The sequence below is a fragment of the Pantherophis guttatus genome, chromosome 6 (assembly GCF_059756535.1).
Source record: "Pantherophis guttatus breed Tessera chromosome 6, ASM5975653v1, whole genome shotgun sequence".
NCBI lineage: Eukaryota > Metazoa > Chordata > Lepidosauria > Squamata > Colubridae > Pantherophis > Pantherophis guttatus.
Genome location: NC_142068.1, coordinates 69,005,806 through 69,028,339, shown reverse-complemented (window position 1 = coordinate 69,028,339; position 22,534 = coordinate 69,005,806). Strand labels below are relative to the sequence as shown.

The 22,534-nt window shown below is 38.7% G+C and overlaps 1 protein-coding gene across 1 annotated transcript in view; it reads left to right on the top strand.

Moving 5' to 3' along the window:
• Positions 1-237: 237 nt before the first annotated feature.
• The window catches only part of MYOF (myoferlin), a 98,439-nt gene continuing 76,142 nt past the window's right edge, over positions 238-22,534 (top strand). The window contains exons 1-3 of the mRNA XM_034430423.2: positions 238-427; positions 6,905-6,960; positions 11,708-11,799. Of these exons, the coding sequence (XP_034286314.2) occupies positions 340-427; positions 6,905-6,960; positions 11,708-11,799 (236 nt within the window). The 5' untranslated portion in view covers positions 238-339. The remainder of the gene's footprint in view (positions 428-6,904; positions 6,961-11,707; positions 11,800-22,534) is intronic.

Genomic DNA, 22,534 nt, shown 5'->3' with positions numbered 1-22,534 from the left:
TCATTTGCATAGAGAGCATTTCCCCCCTTTTAAGCATCATGCTTTATAAATTCTTATGTTTGAATTTCAATCCATATCAGTTTTGTTATCTAATGGACAGGATTTGTGAATGATGGTATGCATTTCTTTTCTTTAGCTTTGGTAACAAACTTGGTAATTCCGCTGTGAGCTTCTCATTGCTGTAACAGAGCCATTCCTTCTTGTCTCCTCCTCCTCCTATTCTTCCTCCTCCTCCTCCTGGCATTTCAGTCTGGAGCCTGCCGAGTATCTCAAGTATTTTTTTCCCCCTCTGAACTTTCTACTTCGAAAACAGCTTCTTTTTAAAGTTTGCTTGAAACAATGCTTCGGGTAATTGTAGAATCAGCTGCAAATATCCCTAAACATACATTTGGGAAACCAGATCCTATTACATCAATTATTTTTAAAGGTAAGGAAAACTAATTTTAGGAGGTTTCTTTTCTTTCTGACAAGGTGGCATGATTAGAACAAGATTGCAAAGAGCTTCTAAAGTGTATAGCTTCTTTTTTCAATGATGAAAAAGAATCTGGAGATGTCATGAGGTGCCTTGACAAGCATATTTCATTGCACCTGCATCTAGGACACTCACTTTCAGTTTTGGTGAATAGGCAAGTGAATTATATTTTGGCACATAAATAATTTTCCTGCCACAGAAGATGTCTGGTTATTAACCTGCTATACAGGAATGCTATTGAATGCTAATTGATTGAATGCTGGTAGGAAGTGTATGATTTAAAATATTTAAATTCTATTTACATTATTAAATAGAATTTTTCTATGACCTTTCTTATTTGAATTATTAGTACATTAACCAAAAGTAAAGGACAACATTAAAAGCAATAGGATTTGAATTGTATTTGCAAATTTTGTAGTGGGCTTTATATTGGTCCTTTGGCTCACCGTTTAGTTGGATGTGTGTTGGATGTTAGAGAAATCAAATAACTTTTTGCTCAGTATATATATCAGTTTGGGGTACAGATTCCAGCTAAGACAGTTATATTACTTGGTGTACTGAATAAGAACACTCATTTTATTCGAAAAAGTAGGACTAGAATGAGTTTTCTATATTTCTCTACTGCCATCTAGTGGTCCTCTGGATTTCTGCTTCCCAAATTTAGTAGAGTTGCTAAAAGTGGACTGTGGCTTAAGTCTTAAAAATGTACATGTGAAGCTTAAATGCATGGAGGAAAAAGTATTTCTTTTATTCTTCACTTTGTTCTGTTTTTAAAATGATTCTTCCCTAATATGAAGTCTTTTTCAAATGGGGTCTGGTGAACAAGGAATGCTTGGCTTTATTATCCCTGATCGTTTATGATAATTAAAAAGTTAATTGCATTTCTTTTATTTCAAAATTAGTCACTCAGAGATGGTAGAATGATCAGTGCATAAATATATAAATCAATAGATAAAGATAAAATCTGGGACTTTTAATTTGAAAGAAAATGAAGCCTGGTGATTTATTTTGCAACTTGTTTGTGAATCATTCATTCATTACCCAAGGCTGGTTTTCCAGTTTCCACTTACATTTCAAAGGGGCCACAATTTTTTTTCCCCAATTGGCTTTCTGTAGCCATAATCAAGATGCTTAAAAGGCATCAACAGAAATTAATTTCTATCTTTAAATGATGTTGTCAATATTTTTCATCCCCTCTCTAAAGCTTCTGTGCTGTTGGGCATATGGGGGGCGGTATGATAAAATTAGAGGGGGTGCATTTGGTACACCCATCATGCAGCTGATTTTGTTGTTTAAATTTGAATAAGTATCTTGAAACAAAAGCTTGGAAGAAAGGCCAAGAGTTACTGCGTGATTCATGCTTTTTTCCCATGGAAAATGTTAATTGAAGCCTTCAATAGAACAAACTTTAAACAAAGAAGAAACAAACTAAAGATGCAGCCATGCTGTACTTCTAGGAGGATGGGTTGTAGGTGGTGTTTAAAGGCTTAGAACGAAAAGTATTTGTGAGCAGAGACATTTCCATGGAATAGAAACTACACTGCTCAAAAAAATAAAGGGAACACAAGCAAAAGACATCCGAGATCTGAATGAATGAAATAGCCTTATTAAATACTTTGTTTGTTACATACAGTAGTTTTGTGTTCCCTTTAGTTGTTTGAGCAGTGTATAAACTACTGTATGTAAAGAACAAAGTATTTAATAAGGTTATTTCATTCATTCAGATCTCGGATGTCTTCTGCTTGTGTTCCCTTTATTTTTTTGAGCAGTATAGAACACCCTGCAGGAAACGATGGGAGAATGACTTGCAATAAAATGTTTAGAAGCAGTGTCTTCATCCTTGTTCCATTTATTTTTGGGATGTTTAGGTTGTGATTGAGTTGCTATGTACTCAAAATACACCCACTCACAAGGGAGAAGTATCAGTCAGCAGGCCTGAAGAAATCTCTAGAGTTTGCAGAAGTGCAAAGATTGTAGGAGGAAAAAAGACATCTTGGTGGAGGCTTAGAAAGAGACAAAAGAAAGACAAATGTCCTTTGTGGCGTTTAAAGCTAACTGAAAATGAATGGTCAGAATCTCCAAAAACAACATGTTCTGGATCCTGGTTATATATGCTAAGAACAACCTGGAAAGCACAGGTTTTGCTGAAATACAAATCAGCTTTATTGGCATATATTTTAAGGAACTGAATATTGTTAGTGCCATGGAATAGCAATTGAGGTCATTTCCCCACTAGAGACTTACAGCATTATATAGTTATCCTTTCATTGTTGTGCCAAAATTTGTATAATAAAGGCAGGCTTCATATTACTTCAGTGATGGCTAAATAATACTATGAAGATGCTAACGAGGAAATCATTTGAATAATGGAAAGGTTGGAAAGGAGGGGAGAGAATGGAATGGGATGAAGTATCCTGAATAAGATAAATATTAATATCTGTAGTTTAGGGTTGGCTTAAATTCATATGTTCAAGTTCAAGTTGAACCAATTTCAAATGTTCATAGCAAGGGATCGGTTCAAAGCAGGGGTGAAATCCAGCAGGTTCTGAAAGGTTCTGGAGAACCGGTAGCAGAAATTTTGAGTAGATCAGAGAACCGGCAAATACCACCTCGGGCTGGCCTCAGAGTGGGGTGGGAATGGAGATTTTGCAATATCCTTCCCCCAGGAGTGGGGTGGGAATGGAGATTTTGCAATATCCTTCCCCCAGGAGTGGGGTGGGAATGGAGATTTTGCATCTTCGAATCTTCGAATCTCACTGTTTGAGAAACTTGCATAACATTCTCAGAGACTCTTCCCATCCTGCTTACAATCTTTTTGGACTGTTGCCTTCTGGCAGAAGATACAGAACAATTAAAACTCGGACCACACGTTTTCTGAATAGTTTTTATCCCAGAGCTATAATTGCACTCAACAATGAACTAAAGGGCCACCATCAGTGAGCTGTTGGACAGTATTACTTGGTCTGTTGTGTGGATGTTTGGGTGGTTTAGGGGTGGAAAATTGTGGTGAGTGGGAGTGTGTTTGGGGATTGTTATGTGTGTTGGAGACCTGGCCCTTGGGTGTTAAGTGAATTTCGTTGTGTGGGTATACTGTGTATACACGTACGATGACAATAAAGTTATTTATTTATTTATTTGCAGTATCCTTCCCCTGGAGTGGGGTGGGAATGGAGATTTTGCAGTATCCTTCCCCTGCCACGCCCACCAAGCCACGCCCACCAAGCCATGCCCACCAAGCCATGCCACGCCCACCAAGCCACGCCTACCAAGCCATGCCACGCCCACCAAGCCACGGCCACAGAACCAATAGTAAAAAAATTTGAATTTCACCACTGGTTCAAAGTGATCTGTCTCCTCCCTCCAGGGAGAAGGAGACAATATCAGGGAAAAAGGAAACAATAGAAACCCAAAGTAAAACGAACGTCGCCATGTCACTTTTATATCTAGCCCTATCTAGTGCTTGCTTCATGTTGGCTAACATGAAGTGATGCTAGCCATGGATGGTGTCTTGAAGATCCCTTGGCCCTGCTTGGAAGCCCCATTGGTCCACTCTGCTGATTGGCTAACATGCAGCTGCATTAGCCAATGGGTAGAGCATCCTTTTTAAAATCCTCCCAAGTGAATTTAAAGCACTCCTTCAGAGAGAAGCACTTTTGTATCCTTAAGATTGCTTGCTTGTAATCTGTTTCTACTTGTTCTTCTATTCCATTTTTCTGTGATTCATTTGAGAACATCAACCTACTTTTTGGCCCTTAATTCAGCCCTGCTCACAAGGCCCTAGCAGGTATTCTGCGAACAAACACAGAAAATGTTGCCCTCCATAACTGAATTTAATATTTTTTTATATTTCTTTTTTTTTTAAACCTAGCTTCTAAAGCTTCCTTGGAAAGCAGCATTAAATTTAAATGAAGGAATTATAAAGCAGACTTTATATGGGATTTTTCAATGGGGGTGTCTACCTCCTGTGTCCCAAGGTCACTCCCACAAACCATTAGAGGGTTATAGCTGAGGATGAGGAGGAATACCTAATTGAGTATGGATATTTACTTGTAGTGATAATAAGCTAGAAATCCAGGTACTTTAATAGTTTACAGAACTGTGAGAGCTTTCTATCACCTGCTCCTTCAGCACAGAGACATTTACCTCAGTAAGGCTTACTCTTAGGTAAATATACAATACGTGCAAATTTAACTTAAATTTAGCACTTCTCTTCAAAAAATATGTGATAAGCTCATACTTTGAGATTTCAAAGTATCAATTGTAGAAAATGTTGGGCCCAATTCAATTGTAACAGTGTATGCTAATATTAAATAATGGCAAAATTGCATGGGATTATAATAGGTTTTTAGCTTAAATATAACATTACAGCTGATATTGTTCAGTGGGACTTGCAAATCTTTTGTGGTCTAGCCGGAACTAATATCTAACACACTCCTTTTTAAAAAATGTTAATTCCTGTTAGAGTTTTATTACAGGAATGTGAATCACTAGTTTCCACATTGACTAAATAAGGACCAAATTTTCTGCTCTTCCCACACATATCTAGCAGAAGTAGTATGTTCTGTAATTGAACTTCATGGAAGCTATGCAGATTTATCCATATTTGGAACAGAAGGAGTATATATATCTGAAGCATCCTTTTTTAAAAAAATCACTATTAAATCCTTCTATTACTTTTTAAAAAGAGATTTAGTGCAATGCATACTATAATAACTGGCTTATTTGGAATAAAATTACTGTATGTTGGCTTTTTCTTATTTCTGTTAGAGATTCTGTAGATTGAAAGTATTGATTTGATTTAAAAAGTGCTGATTTTCTGTGCAGTTTTTACCTATATTTAGTCAATGTAAATGTGTTGAGGTTAAATGTCCATCTTTTGAAATGATCAGAGTGTCCTTCTATTTACCACAACTAAAATATATTAATAATGATTTAGTCCAATGTTTCTCAATCTCAGCAACTTTAAGATAAAAATTAACTTTTAAGCATGAGTGACTGGGAAATTCTGGAAGTTGAAGTCCATATTAGAGCTGTCAAGGTTGAGAAGCACTGATCTAGTCCTAAATTAATACAGTTAGAATCACATGGGAAAAAATAGCTGAAGGGACAATCTGAATCATACATGGAGATTTATCCTTGTCATGGCCAATTCGCTGCAGCCAACTTGCTGTGACCAACTCGCCATGGCCAGCTCCCCGTGGGACAACTCGCTGTGATACAAGAGTTGCACTAATATCAAAGGAATAGTAGAATAGAATCATTAAAGAAAAGATGCCAAAGGAGGGGGAAAATGAAATGTGAATGCCAAAAGTTAAAATAAAATTTTAATTATTTTAAATAATTGAATTGTTGAATTGCCCTGCAGCAAGTTGTACTGTGGCAAGTTAGCCATAGTTAGTTGACTTGTGGTGAATTAGCTGTGGTGAGTTGGCTGTGGCCAGTTGGACGCAGCGGGTTGTCCCATTCTGCCCCAGACCACACTTTAAAAATCAACTATCTTAGATGAGAGGTGATTGCCATGACACAGAAAAGAGTATTAGAGGTAGGATAAAGATCATCAGAAGGAAAAAGAATATCTGCTGATCAGGGGTGGGTTCTAAATTTTTTTTCTACCGGTTCTGTGGGTGTGGCTTATTTTGTGGGTGTGGCTTGGAGGTCATGTGACTAGGTGGGCGTGGCTAGCTGGTCAGAGTCATTTCTGGAAGGTCCTTGCACTTACAACCAGTCCTCGCACTTACAACCCGATTTATTTGTTTGCTTTTAACACTGATCGGCTGTAGGACGGCCCTTTGAAGCCCCGCGGCAAGAGTTTAAACAGTTTTTTTCCCTCTAGTCATCAGCTGGGACTCAGGAGGCAGCAATAGATTGGGGGTGGGACCAAATAAAAGGTAATAATAACATGGGTGGGTGGGAGGGCGGGGGGGAGAACCGGTTCGGTGACGTCATATCGTCACCACTACCGGCTCGGCCGAACCGGACCAAACTGGGAGGAACCCACCACTGCTGCTGATATACTTTTCTGTCAACATAAGGTCTGCTAAGTCAAATAAATATTTTAAAACTTCTCAATTTTAATTTCTTATGGTAAATATCAATAGATATAACCCTCATAAACCAAAGCTCTTTGGGATCCTCAATCATTTTTAAAACTGTAGAAGTGTTCTGAGACTGATGTGTTTGAGAGCCATTGCTGTAAAAACGTCAAAGCTGAAGAGATGTTATATGTTTAACAGCTGTTCTTGGGTAGTGTTGCAAAAAAAAAGGGAAGCATTTGGAAATGTTATAGGTCTACCCAGGCCCACATAGTAAAGATGTACTCTACCAATGAGTACCAATAGCCATGAAAAAGGTTTTTTTTAAAAAAAAAAATTGTAATGGAGTTTTAAAAACTATTTTTCCACACTAGTAACACATTTCTTTGTTTATTTCCAGATGAGAAAAAGAAAACAAAGAAAATTGATAGTGAACTCAACCCTGTTTGGAATGAGGTAACCTGATCTTTCTGTCCCTATAATGTAGGAAAAAGCACAATGTGTTTAATAGGATTCAGTCACATGCCCTGTTTCATGACTTTGACTGTTGCAAACAAGAAGACAGCGAGAAACACATGTGTTGTATATTTGACACTGAGCTTGTCGATCAGAAAGGTCGGCAGTTCGCTGGTTCGAATCCCTAGTACAGGTCTCCTGCGTGAGCAGGGGGTTGGACTAGATGACCTCCAAGGTCCCTTCCAACTCCGTTACTGTAATTCTGCTCAGTTCAGGAGTAGAATTTCTTCCTGTCCTGCTAAGATTGTAATTAGTAGCAGCCAACTAGCAGCCTCTGCAGGAGACTACAGACTGCCAAAATGATGGCCTATGTGCAATGAGATGATTATGTAAATACTACCGTTATATGCTTACATCCCAGTGTTTGATATAATTTACTGCATTTGCATGAGACCTCATTAAACACATCATCCTTTGCAATCTCCATTGCTCTCCTGGTGGATGCTCATGGAGGCAGTCTTTTTACAGTCAGTGACCATATTTGAGGAGTTAATTATTTTTCAGACTTAAGGACTTCCTCGGGCATGTCAAATCACATAGTAGTGTTTTGGGGTCTTCTGGCCATTGTTCGTTTGGGGATGGTGACAGTGACAGCTGTCACTGATAAGTACAAAACCATGGATTGCAACATATGGCTCTTAAGGACCTTTTTTGATGGTTCTTGAAGGTCCTCCTGACTATGATTAGTGAAAAGGAACAGCCACTTTTAGAAAGAAGCATATTAAATTGTGGAGTAAAGTAGTCATCGACTTATGACCAGTTGTTCTCATGGTCATGTGACCGTTTTACATGTTTTTGCTGAAAACCAGCATTTGCTTCCAATTATCAGTAAAATCAGCCCACAGTGAACCACTGGTTTGCTTAATGACTGCCACAAAAAAAATTCATAACATTGAGTTGGTGACTCATTTTACAGCTGCCGTAACTTATCATATCCTATGATGGGCAGGCTCTATTTTGACCAGTCGAGGGCTACCTCCCTATGCCAACTATAAAGAAAACCCCAAAACTGTCCCTCTCAAAGCACATATATATATATTTCCACCCATTTGTGATCTTCAGCTATGTTCTCCCCAAAACGTTAAGCAGAGCCCTTAATTCAACAGGTTATCTATCACCTTCTGATATAATTGGTTTACTATCATATCATTCAGTAACTTCTATATCCTTTCCATTAAGTTTAATTGTTAAGAATCTGACCATTCTTCATGTCTTGATCAGGATCACATGGAGGCCTTGTTCTAAGATTGAGAAGTTCCAGGTAGCCAACATTGATGATCTGGAAGTCTCCAATGATACCAATGGAGGGACTTCCTCCCAATTGAGATACCTGTTTCTGAGGATATTTTTTTACCCATGGGAGATAAAGTCTCCCTCACCTAATTCCAGTGATTGTCAACCTCCCCACCTATAATCTGAATTGTGAAAAGCAAAATAAATTTGCACAGTCAATCCAAAAATGCATCAGATTTGTAAATTATGATTTGAGTGGGAAATCACCAGGTGACTTCTAGACTATAGGCTAAGCAGAAAAAAAAAATCCCAAACAGACCAAAGAATTCCTGTACTTTTCTCAAAACAGCTGCATTAACAGACCAGGAGTTAAGTTCGGTTTTTATTAATAAGGCAGAAGTTAGTATTAAAATTGAGCAGTCTAAATTCAAGGTTATTTTTATCCTCCTAAACAAATAGTTAAAATAAAGGAACAGTCTGGTTAATATCTTCCCTCTTCTTCCTTGTGATTTATTTATGCATATCCTTTTCAGGCCTCTGTTTTTGATAAATGTTAATCCCAGTCTAATCATACCAGAGCACTTGAATATTTCGAAATGCTTAGATAGGCAACATCCATTTCTATAGAAATTACTATTTTGACATCTGCGCCAGCACCACAGTTACAATTTCTGGGAATCTAAACAAACAAACCAATAATTATTTGGAATCATTCACAACCTTTGAAATGTGTAAATATTGTGTATGTGTGCTTCTCGAGAATCTTTTGTCTGGGCAGGCAATCTTTTGTCTGGGGTTTTCATTATTTGAGACAGTCAAGAGCTGCAGGGATGCAGTTGCCATGGTTTGGGTGGTTGTTTTATTTAGTCTGGATTTTGGGGAAGGGGGTGGGGTATGTGAGTGGGTTGTTTTTTCTTGTCCCTAACATTTTCCCAAAGTTTGACTTCTCTTCCCCTCCAGAAAACAAGTGTGGGTGTGGGATTGGGGACGCAAAGGTGGCGACACAGCATATGTTTATTTATTTATTTATTTATTTTTCATATTTGTATACCGCCCTACTCCCGAAGGACTCAGGGCGGTGAACAGTCATAAATAAAATACAAAGATATACAAAAGTTAAAAACTATTAAAAAACAGATTAAATAATTTAGGCTCAAAGATTAAAACATCCAAATTTATCTAAAAGAGATTTAAAACCCAATTTAAAAGCCAATTTAAAAGGGACAGTTAGGCCAGACCAGCCTGTTGGAATAAAAATGTTTTTAGGGCGCGGCGGAAGATGCGTAAGTCTTGGATCCTCCGTATCTCCGGGGGGAGCTCGTTCCAGATGGCAGGTGCCCCCACAGAGAAGGCTCTCCCCCTGGGGGCCGCCAGTCGACATTGTTTGGCCGACGGCACCCCGAGGAGCCCCTCTCTATGGGAGCGAACTGGTCGGTGAGAGGCTACTGGTGGCAGGAGGCGGTCTCGTAAGTACCCTGGTCCTGAGCCATGGAGCGCTCTAAAGGTAGTAACCAAAACCTTGAAGCGCACCCGGAAGACCACCGGGAGCCAGTGCAGCTCGCGCAGGAGGGGGGTCACATGAGAGCGCCACATTGCTCCCGTCACCACCCTTAACTTATATGTTAAGATAGTGTTTCTTTCATACTTTCACACATACTCACATCTTAAACTAACTCTAACCCTAATCCTAAACTAGAATGGTTGGATGAAAGGGAAGGCAACATAGCTAGGTAATGAGTATAATAGCACTGCAAGTAGGAGGGGGCGGGTTCGTTGCTGCACAACTTCATGTGTTAAATATACCTAATGTTTCTTTCCTTTCTGCTCATCCATTCCAAATGTCACAACTGCTCGTCTACAGTAACCCTAAAATCAGTAGTGGGTTTCAAATCCCAGCGCTACTGATTTGCTATTGGGAGTGCGCAGGCGCTTGCAAAGCGAGCACGCAGTGCTTCTGCCCATGCGCAGAGCGATTTTGATGACGTCTGGGCAGGTAGGCGGAGCCTCCTGCCACCGCTGCTACTGGTTTGGGCGAACCAGTAGCAACCCACCAATGCCTAAAATATTAGGAAGAAGAGCAACCCAAAACCCACCATTCCCCATCAATAATACACTTGTTTCCCAGTTGATTTAAAAACAATATTCCACGCATGTTGGGTTTTTTATTTTTAGATTACAGGTAATCCTCAATTTACACCATTTGTTTAGTGACCGTTCAAAGTTAAAATAGCACTGTAAAAAAGTGATTTGTGACCAGTTTTCACACTTACAACCTTTGCAGCATCCCCATGGTCAAAATTCAGGCTCTAAGCAACTGGCATGTATTTATGACAGTTGCACTTTCCCGGGTCATGTGATCACCATTTGTAATCTTCCCAGCTGGCTTCCATGGGGTAAGCCAGATTCACTTAAAAACTGCATCATTCACTTAACAACTGCAGTGATTTGATTAACAAGTATGGCAAAAGAAGGTTGTAAAATTCGGCACAGCTCCACATAACAACTGCCTTGCCTAGCAACAAAATTTGGGGGCTCAATTGTATTGAGGAAGTTGTAAAAACATGTGTTTTAAAGAAGCGTTACATCAATCAAATATTGTCCTATATCGGGTGTCGGCAATCTGCGACTCCAGAGCCGCATGCGGCTCTTTGGGCCCTCTGCTGTAGCTCTCTGCCCCATCACTGGTTGGCCCCGCCAAAGCGCAGGAAAGGTGCGTGCGGGCGGGCGGCTGCTCACTTAAGGAGGGTCTCCTGGCATGTGCGCATGCTCCTGGCTCATCCACAGCCCACCAGGGGGTCACAAGAGGAAGAGGGGGAGGAGGGTCACCTGATCATTCCTCAGCCAGCCTGGATTTCCAAAAATATCCAAAAATAAAAAATAAAAGGGGCGAGGGGCAGGGCCAACCAGTGATAGCACAGGGAGCCACAGCAGAGGGCCTAAAGAGCCACATGCGGCTCTGGAGCCTTGGGTTGCCGACACCCAGACTAGGTATAGAAGTTAAAACACTTTCTGATTGTCTAGACAATATAGGAAACTCTAATTCTTTATTCCACTCATCTCTTGCTGTTTGCATATCAAATTCATTTATTGATCATAAATATTTATAGAAACTAATAATAGGGGTTATTTTTAGTTTTAAAAGATTTAAGCAGTTCTACTTAAAGTACCTTTGGTGTCTGAGAAGCTGAAAATGCTGCTGTTGTGGTCTGCTGGCTAATAATATTAACGTTTGTTAATATTATTAAGAGATGTAGCTGTAAACTGAGTTACATCTGATAGATGATATTTGTATCATAGCAGAACAAATGTTAAAAATTCACCTTCACATGATAACTGAGTTTAAAAAAATATATATTTAAAATACTTATTCCTGAAATACGTCCATTTTCTACTTGTATATGTTCAGTTCTGGGTTAAATCAGTTTTAATGACTATTGCAATTCTTTTCACACAGATTCTTGAATTTGATTTGAAAGGATTACCACTGGATATTTCATCATCCCTGCAGATAATTGTGAAAGATTTTGAAACTATAGGGCAGAACAAGTAGGTTATTTTACTAAAAGTTTTAGTGCATTTATTTCTGAACAAACATTTCATGATTTTAAACTAAATGTACTACTTTTGCAATGCCGTTTATTTATTTCGTAAAGTGTAAAAAAATCAGATATGCTATTTTATGCTTTTTTTGCTTTATGATTAAAGTAAGGCTATTCCTGTGTTAACAGTGTTCAGAGACCATTCAGTTACAATAGCTCTGAATGAGTTGTACTTATGGCCAGTCCTCAAAGTTCTAGCCATCACCCCATCCCCCAATCCTGTGATTGTAATCTGGGTGTTTGGCAATTAGCTTGCACTTATAATGGTTGCAGAGTCCTATGATCTTGTGATCACCATTTGCAACCTTCTCTGCACTTTCCCTTCGGCAATGTGAAAGCCAGCAGAGAGGTTTACAAATCACTCCTCTAAGTTACTGCCATTCCCACCAACTTCCTGAGTGCCATCCCATCCTCTGGAGTACCCACCCCTGGCACATACACATTGGTCTGCATCAGCCACCTGTGTGCCTTCCTGCCCTCCGGAGTACCTGCCCTTCAGCCCTTGCACAACAATTGCACTCCATAGAACTCATCCATTTGTTGGCCTGCTAGCAAGCCCCCCCGGGACTTGTAATTTCCTGCTGGCTTCCCCATTAACTTTGTTTGTTGCAAGCTGGCAGGAAGTTGCAAGTTACAGTTATGTGAGATTCTCACTTAATAACCTATGATCGTCGCTTAATTACTGTGCAGTGAGGACTGTGGGTTTTCTGTTGATAAGTCAGGTGACAACATATTTTATGACTGCACCACTTAATGGAAATTTTGGTCCTAGTTACTGTCATTCAGTGATGTCTACCAGTCAATATTTCTGAGTTATTAACACTAGCTTTGTATAAGAGATGAGACGGATAGCATTAGCTTTCTATCTGGAAGGTTGAGTCAACCTTGAGCTGGTCAGGATCGAACTCCAGACTGTGGTAATAGAGTTAGCCTGCAATACTGCATTGCAACCATTGCGCCACCAGGCCTCCTATACATTTGGCTTAGAAGAGTATTGCCAAAAAGAACCAGATCACTGCTATGATCTGAAAAATGTCTTTAGTAATATTTGTGTCAGCACTGCAGACATATTATATAGTATTTCTCATATTGCAGGCATCAAATAGTTGATTTGATTTTTGGAATGCTGCTTTTAAATTCTCTGTTTTGGTTTAACAAGTAAAGAAAATAGTCTAATGAGATTGTTTATAACTGATTTACATTAAGATTTGTCAGGTTTTATTTGAATAAAGGTAAAGGTAAAGGTTCCCCTTGCACGTATGTGCTAGTCGTTCCCGACTCTAGGGGGCAGTGCTCATCTCCGTTTCAAAACTGAAGAGCCAGTGCTGTCCGAAGACATCTCTGTGGTCATGTGGCCGGCATGATTAAATGCTAAAGGCACATGGAACACTGTTACCTTCCCACCAAAAGTGGTCCCTATTTTTCTACTTGCATTTTTTACGTGCTTTTGAACTGCTAGGTTGGCAAAAGCTGGGACAAGTAATGGGAGCTCACATTACACGGCACTAGGGATTCGAACTGCTGAACTGCAGACCTTCCGATCGACAAGCTCAGGGTCTTAGCCACAGAGCCACTGTGTCCCCTATTTATTTGAAATAGAGAAAGGCATATGTCTTTTGTGGAAATGTCAGTGAGACCAAGCAACCTAAGGATACGGAAACTGACATTTCTCCAGATGGACGAATGGGAGGGTGGCTGGTAGCCATGTGGTGCTATTGGCAGTCTCACAAATATATGCAAGTATGTGATTTTTATTTCCATATTCCAGAATCACTGTGTGCAGGACAATTGGATTTCATGTTTGTGTTCTGGAAGTTAGACAAATATTCTATCTTAGAACTCTAAGACCTTAGAAGTCTAACTCAACATCTTGCAAAATTTATATTGTGATTCATATGTAAAAAATTTGCTCATAAGGGTTAATTCAAAGTTAACAGTGTAATGTTTATTTAAGGAACCATTTCCTGCAAGCACTTTTTCATTTTTCTTATGGTGACTTCCTCTAGGACATGTTATAAGCAAGTTTTATTTAAGTTTTTTTTTTGTTGTGGAACTAAGTTATAAAACACCTTTTGTTCTGAATGAGAAAAGATGCTTCCCATATAGTTAATAAAATGTAACATCTAAGATCAGAGGTGAAGATCACTAACTGAATATGTTTAAAATATTTAAATAGTTTGCGACTAAAGACAGTAGTATCCTACATATGTCTGCTCAGAACATCTGCAGTAAGAACAGCAGAGTGTAGAAGGTTATATAAAGATTTAAAAGTTGATAATTTTAGCCTAAGAGAATTAATGAACTGATTAATGGCTGAATGAGTTAAGATTTTTTGTCCCATCCCTAAAGCTTCATTCCATATTTTTCAAGGAGGTCTTTTTGAAGAAGCATTTGGAAGGGGAGAAGAAATAAGAGGATGTTCCTTTGACTTCCTTAAATAAAGTCTAACAGCATTTCCATCACCACCCTCCAGGCTTTCACAACAGAGTTTGAAATTGACCTACGGTCACATTCACTTCTGCCAACTTCCAAATGCAATTCCAGTCCATGGTTATCCCTTTTCCTCAGCATATCCAGCAAAGCAGTGGGAGAGTACACAAATGTTAACCAGTCTTCTGTCCCTTGAATACCACCAGTTTTCCAGTAACACAATTCATCTTACCTGTTCAAAAAAAACCCCAACCCCTTGGTGTTTCTCCCTACCCTTCCCCATTTTTCAGTAGGTACATTTGTGTATGTTCATCTGATGGTTTGCTAATAAAAAGAAGAGTTTTTTAGGGTAGAAATAAGGGGAAGTCAATCCCAAGATAAAGGTAAATTAAGGTGTTTAACAATAGTGCTCTGGAGTGCTTCAGATCTGATTCTAAGGAAAGGTATATTGGAGTGCCCAGAGATGTGGACATGTGATCTGTCTGCAACATCATAAATGATGGCGAACTTATGGCATGCGTGATGGCGAACCTATGGCACGCGTGCCACAGGTGGCACGTGGAGCCATATCGGTGGGCACACGAGCATTGCCCTAGCTCAGCTGCAGTGCATATGAGTGTGCAGGCCAACTGATTTTCGGGCCTTCCAGGCACACCGGAAGTTGGCAAACGGGCCGTTTCCTGCCTCCAGAGGGCCTCCAGGGGGGTGGGGAAGGCCGTTTTCACTCCTAGAAAGCCTCTGAAGCCTGGGGAGGGTGAAAAACGGGCCTACCCAGCCCACCGGGCCATCACGTGCCAAAAACGGGGAGCACGGGGTGGTTGCATGTGCATGTGTGGGGGTGGAGGGTGGGGTGCATTGAATTGTGGGTGTGGGCACGCACGCGCGCAACCCCCCGCGCTCCCCCGCTTTTGGCACGCGACGGCAAAAAGGTTAGCCATCACTGTCATGAACCAACTTATGGAATCTCACAGGAGTCCAATTTAAATCTTCCAAAGGCTTCCTGGCAATCTTCCATTTAAAAATATCTGAGAATTGAAGCTGAAATGGTACCCCATTGGTTTTGATAACTTTCCAACAAGCAGTTTCCCAAGTAGGTGTTGTCGTGGTTGCATGGTGCTGCAGGAGGCTGAATTGAAGAGGGAGGATTAATTATGAGGAAATAGATTCTGAACAATGCATACTTAAAGAAACAAGCTCCAGCAGCAAGATGCTGAAGAGAGTAATAGCTTACTTGAACCCAGAAGCTCGGAGCAAAGATGAAGCAAGAATTATCATCAGGAAGTAAACAGAACATCCAGAAGCTGTGCAAACCAGCTGTAGTTTCGAACAAACCAGATAAGACCTAATGGCATTAGGAGATGCATCAGTTTCAGAGTTAAACCTAAAGTGATATAAAACACTTATGCGGAAGTTCCCAATTTCTGTTAGGATCCACAGTATACATTATTACCTTAAGTTCTGCTACAGATTTACTTAATGCTACCTTCTCTGGGCTGCAAAACAAGTTGTAGTTTTTCTATAACCGTTTGCTGTTATCTGCTGTTTGTCCTGAGTGTTGCAGGCTAGATTTGGTAGCCCCAATTTTTTAATAACAATTTAAAATCAGAAGGTAAAAAAATACATTTTGGAGGCTACATTCAGAATGTTCTGTAATGTAATGAAAGCCTGGGGCATATGCTGTTTTAAAATGCTTTCGTTGAGTAAGGTATAGAGGAATGTTCCTGAGATCACAAGAAAGATATATTCTTATCTGAACTCCCTAACAAGTTTAGTCTAGCATCCAAACTACGATTTCAGGTGGTTCTGGTTTTCCGTGTCTGAATAAGCTTGTGATATATTTTCTGGTATCAGCTGTGTTTTTATTTGCGTTTTGAATAATAGTCCAGTGCTGATCATTACAAATATTGGCTCTGTTCTTTATGGCTGGGGAGTTGGCTTTTGTGCCCAGTGCAAATAATGAATGTATAAACAAATCCTCTTGAGAACAGAGCCATTTTAAGGAGCAATAGTTATAACAAGGGTTGCCAACTGATTAGAGGTGGGAAAGGCGCATGCTGGCTGTTCCTATGATTCTAGGAGTAAGCAAATATTTTCAAAATATGGGAATGAACTTTTTCACCAGTATGTTCAACTGTTGTAATGAGCAGGGTAATAGCTGGCATAAAATTTATCAGATATCACCAGTGTTTTTGACTCCTCTCAAAGAGTGTATGTGCCAGATTGCTTGAGAGTTAAAAGCAGTTAACATAACTGGCCTACTGTGTAATAGAACAGAACCAGATTCATTCAGATAATAAATAAATAACTGGTATGTGCAATAATTGAATAGGTATTTGATAGTGAGGGAGCAAATTTATAGCCAGCAACACTGGATGACTAGAAATACATTTCTTGTGACTATATACCTGATATATAGTGTGAAACCAGAAGTAGATATCCTACTAGGGCCTAGAGCAGTGTTTCTCAACCTTGGAAGCTTGAAGATGGGTGGACTTCAACTCCCACAATCCCCCAGCCAGCGCTGCTGGCTGGGGGATTCTGGGAGTTGAAGTCCACCCATCTTCAAGCTACCAAGGTTGAGAAACACTGGCCTAGAGCCTTATTCATCAAATCAGTCATCTTCCAACAGTGCTGAATCAGCTACTTCCAAAAAACCTATAAGCTGGTAAGAATACCGTACTCATTTTGTGTTGTTCTTTCCCAGTAATTAGGTATGGAAGACTACTTCTCAATCTTATTTATTGGTTATTATTCTTATATCTGCTTTAGTGTACTGGGCAGAAGCAGAAGTATTCTTCAGAAGTATTTTTTTTTTCTCACCCCACACAATCTTATAAACCCGTGCTGCTCTACTGAAGTTCAACAATACTTAGACAACTTGTTCTCAGATAATATGCAAGACGTTTTGGGATTAAAAAGAGTTTATTCACAGAGACGGTGGTTTAGAATTGCAGCCTGAATCACCTTTTAGTTATGTTCTGACTAATCACGCTTTCAGATAGCTGGCTCTTTGTGCATTGCTTCTTTTTTTAATAAATGCAGAAGAGATACAAGTGGAAACTATTATTAAATCACCTCTATATTAAGAATATACAGCACTAGTATTGTGACTGAATTTCTACCCTAAGTTTATAAATTACAGAGTATGAATGTTTATAACTCTTCTCTTAAACATTTGCAAATCTATTTACAATATTTTCTTTTAGCAGCCACTGCAGTGTCTGATAATTTTAAGAACTAGACAACTAAATATCTAAATAGCAGCATGTTTATGGTTGTTTTAATCAGAATGAAGTTCCTTTTAGTGAAAAAAAAGTGCATTAGGAAAGTTCTCCTTTCCTTGTCTGTCAAGGCCCCTGTCATACTTGTTACATCTAGGCATAATTTATTGAAAAAGATATCCTAAAAAAAATCTTTTGCTTGTTTGAATGACTTTTATGTCGGATGGCCAGATGATAAGCAGGATATACCTGCTGAAATTCCTTTTGCTTATCACTTTTGGGCTTGTTTTACTTCTGGCCACTGTAAGTAGAAGGCTTTTAATGGGCTTTGCATAGAAAACATTGCACAGGATAACTTTAAAGTGAATTTTGTGCACTGAATGCAAACCATGCAACATAGGACATAGTAGGGCACTGAATTTTTATTTGTTAGGAGCCAAATGTTGATTAAACTAGAAGAGATTCCTTTCACAGAAAAAGAGAATGGATTTTCATTTCTGTTTTTCCAGTTTTTCTTAGTGTTTTGAGTTTGCTCTCAAGTTTGGTAACTGTTTCCTTGCAGCTTTGCGTTGCCAGCAAACTATTCATTGTTCTGGCATGTCTGTGTTGTCATATAAGGCTAAGAAAAATGCTGCCTCTTTTTCTGTTTTCCGTAGGATAAGATTTTTGCAAGTTAACTTGCTTTAACTTGTAAAAGTCTTATCCAACCTTAAGATCAAACCCAATTGAATTGTTATTACTAAGGTTTAGGTCATTTGGAAAAGTAGTGTCAACAATTGTAGGCTGATGGTATAAAGTAACCACAATATGAACAGAACCACCAGTCCACGTGACTAATTGCATAGCTGGATTTTCCCTTGTAAGGAAAATAGAACAGTAAAGACATCTGTTTTCTGTTATATGCTAACTTTTTCTTCGATGGCTCTGAATTTATTCAAGCTTTTAAAAAAATATTTAACATATTTCAGAAAAATAACTGTGGAAAATTATGTGCTGCTACTGTATATTTTAGAATATTGTACATTGTCGTGCTACAGAAAATAAATCAAACCAACGTTTATATAAAAGGATCTTATTTCATAGGTAGGAAGAGAAATAAATTTCCCCCTTTTTTTCAGACACTAAATGGTTTGGCATTGGAAATAGAAGGGAAATAGCAGCTGCCCAATTTTTCATTTTTTTAAAGCAGACCTTAGAACATAGATTTGCAGATAAGTTCTGTAACTATTGTGCAGCTCTTGTCACATGCATTTTTATTCTTATATTGACTCCATAATAATTGTAAGGTTGCCTTCAGAAGTTGTGGGTACTCCAACACTGGAGGTTTTTAAGAAGAAATTGGACAGACATTTGTCTGGAATAGTAAAGGGTTTCCTGCTTGGAAGATCTCCAAAGTCCCTTCTAACTCTGTTATTTTGAATTTTGCAATTCTAGGCAGGATACAGAGTTTGACTAATTAAAATTAAAGCAACTATCATTGTTGCAAGAAAGATTGGACAACTGTCTTTCCGTCTGATTATGGAGATAAGGATGGATTCCAGACCCTTGCAGTGATGACGTTATCTAGTTGGATAATGAAATATTTGCAAGCTCAGAGACCACCAGAAACTCCACTTTTCAACCCTGAGCTGCAACCCTGAATGGTTGTTTTCTGCAGAATCCTGCATAATACCAACTGTCGATTTTTAGAGCACTGGTTAAGTCTCTTGTGGTCTTATTTACATTGATTGCAAACTATTTTGAAAGAGTACAAGATCTGTTTTTTAAACACTATACTTGTAAGTGGCACCATTGAATACTTCATGCCAAGTGTCACCTTCTCCCTGCTGAAATAACAGGATTTTGGACACACCACACCATCACAATAGAAGAAAACCAGGATGTGACATAATGGAAAGCACCAAGTTATACCATAAACAGACTGGTAGGGGACTCAATTTGCTTCCCAAATGGGAATTCTGCAGAAATTAAAGGGTATGACTCAGAATGAGAAGAGAAATTATTTTTTTAGACAAAAGTACTTCTTATTAAAGACTCACCTCCAATTCTTTTCTTGCTATGCTGTGAGTGAGACAAGGCAGTGTAAATCTGTGGTCTGATAAAACTTCTATTGGCTTTGTTCCCATTACCATAGCAATTATGCATACTAGCTGGGTTCACACATTACAGAACACTCACAATATGGTTTCCTTAATTTTGGTTCAGTGTGTTGAACACAGTAATCTTAGCTTCTGTGATGTGTAAACAGTGGTGAATTCCAAATTTTTTTACTACCGGTTCTGTGGGAATGGCTTGGCGTGGTGTGGTTTGGTGAGCGTGGCTTGGTGGAAATGGCAGGGGAAGGATACTGCAAAATCTCCATTCCCACCCCACTCCAGGGGAAGGATATTGCAAAATCTCGATTCCCATCCCACTTTGGGGCCAACCAGAGGTTGCATTTGCCAGTTCTCCGAACTACTCAAACTTTCTGCTACTGGTTCTCCGAACTACTCAAAATTTCCGCTACGAGTTCTCCAGAACCTGTCACAATCTGCTGGATTTCACCCCTGTGTGTAAATCACATCTTTTGGCTTAATGTATGCACTATTACAAATCCAATCTATTGCAATGTATTTTAGTAAATCAATGTTTCCTAACCTTGGTAATTAAGATGGGTGAGGTTCAACTGTTGTCCAACACGCTGGCAGGGGAACTCCGGGAATTAAAGTACCGGTACACTAATCTTAAAATTGTCAAAGTTAAGACAATAAATCATAGTTAAAGAAATCAAAGCTTAGAATGATGCACTATCCTGGCTACAGTGTCAAAACAAATGGACATCTTCAGTTGAGTGTTTCTTACATTCTGTGCCTCAAATGAATATTGTGGAGAATGAAAACTTTTTTCGTTAATAATTAATACCAATTTACTTGAAATGTTTTTGAAGTCATCCTTTCTACAATCATTTTGCTTAAAAGTGAAAGAAAAGTGGGGGGGAGAAAGGAAATGCTATTACATTAATTCTGTGTTACTTTCTTCAGAAAGGAAATGTTCAGAATAAATACTATAACAACGTTGTTTCATTTGACAGTTTCAGCAACCACACCCTTATATTTCATAACAACAATGTGCAAATAAACTGCTAACCGGCCTGGCTTTGATTTTTTTTTCAAAGTAGCCCTTCTGTTTCTGCATAAAATGAGTTTTGTAGCCAGATTAAGCATGAAATTAAGCATTTAATATTTACTATACTATATTTAATAAACAATACACAGTATTTGAGAACTTCCATGAACATCTAATATACCAAATGGATTTTATAGCTATTTACCGGTAGTTATTAAGATTTCCTTAGAATGGAGTATGTATATATAAAATGTGGGTAGAAGTATAAACAGGTCATAAGTTCACATTCCTATATTAAATATAAATCATGATTTAGGTAATTAACACCCAAACAAAAAACAAAGCACATATTGTAAGGTCCTTGCCAATCGGATAACATTTTTGTTAACTATTATATCAGTTGCTGATCTGTAGAAAATTACAAAGCCAATCACCATAATAATTTTGAATGATAGTACCTGTTGCCAAGAAAATTGCTCTCTGCATTCTCCAAAGAAAATGGAGAACAAATCTCTTTTTGGTATGGTGGCAGGATATGACTGAGAACTTGCTATGAACTCACATTTGGCAATAAATGGATAGTGTGGTTGGGTGATATAGGAGAGCCAAATATTTAACTCATTCATGATTATCCATCCAAAAAATGTTTTAAAATTGCTTTTTTCTAGGTCAACTTTATATGCTGAATTTAAAGCCACCTGTGCTTTGCTTTAGCTATCCATTACCGATCCAACTCTCAGCATATGACTTCCCCCATCATTTCTAATTATTTATCTAGCATTTGTTGGAGAGGAAATAATGAAACTTATGGCTGGCCTGTACATTCAACAAAATACTTGATTTTCTCATGTAAGAACGTTAGAATATTTTTCTCAGAATGCTAAAGTGAAAGACACATTGAACTCATTCTCCTTGGACTTCTATATGAATACAGAGAAAGTTCCCTTTTGAAATATGGATATTTTCTCTGATGACTTTACTAAATATACGTTACGACCACAACTGAGCCTAACATTTCTATGGCTAAGCAAGACAGTTAAGTCACTTTGGCTCTATTTTACAAACTTTTGTACCACAGTTGTTAAATGAATCAAAGCAGTTGTTAAGTTAGTAAGACAGTTGTTAAATGAATCTGATTTTGCTTATCAGAAGTTCACAAAAAGTTATCACATGACCCCGGGACATTGGAACCAGAATTACAGGTAGTCCTCAATTTACAACCACAATTGAGCTCCAAATTTATGTTGCTAAGTGAGCTATTTGTTAAGTGAGCATTGCCTCATTGTACGAATTTTCTTGCCACATTTGTTAAGTGAATCACTGCAGTTGTTAAATTAGTAACACTGTTGTTAAATTAATCTGGTTTCCCCATTGACTTTTATTGTCAGAAGGCCACAAAAGGGGATCACTTGACTCTGAGACATTGCAACTGTCATAAATGTGAGTCAGCTGTCAAGCATCCAAATGTAAATCACATAAGTATGGGGATGCTGCAACAGTCATAAGCGTGAAAAATGGTCATAATCACTTTCTTCAGTGCCGTTGTAACTTCGAACAGTCACTAAACAAGCTGTTGTAGGTCGAGGACTACCTGTATGATCCAGGTGTAAGCATCTGAATTTTGATCACATGACCATGGGGGATGCTGTAACGGTTTGTAAGTGTGAAAAGCGACCATAAGTAGCTTTTTCAGTGCTATTATAGCTTCAAACTGTCACTAAACACATTGTTGTAAGTCAAGGACTACCTGTTCATAACTTATTCTAAACAGATAACATCCTGTAACATGGCTCAGAGGCATCCAGAGGAATGCAATTAAAGAGGATTTGGATAATGCTGCAAACATACATGTGCTGGTTAGTTAGAATGGCAATGATTAGCCAGGAGGCTATTCCTCTAAAATGATATATTTATGGTATAGGGCCG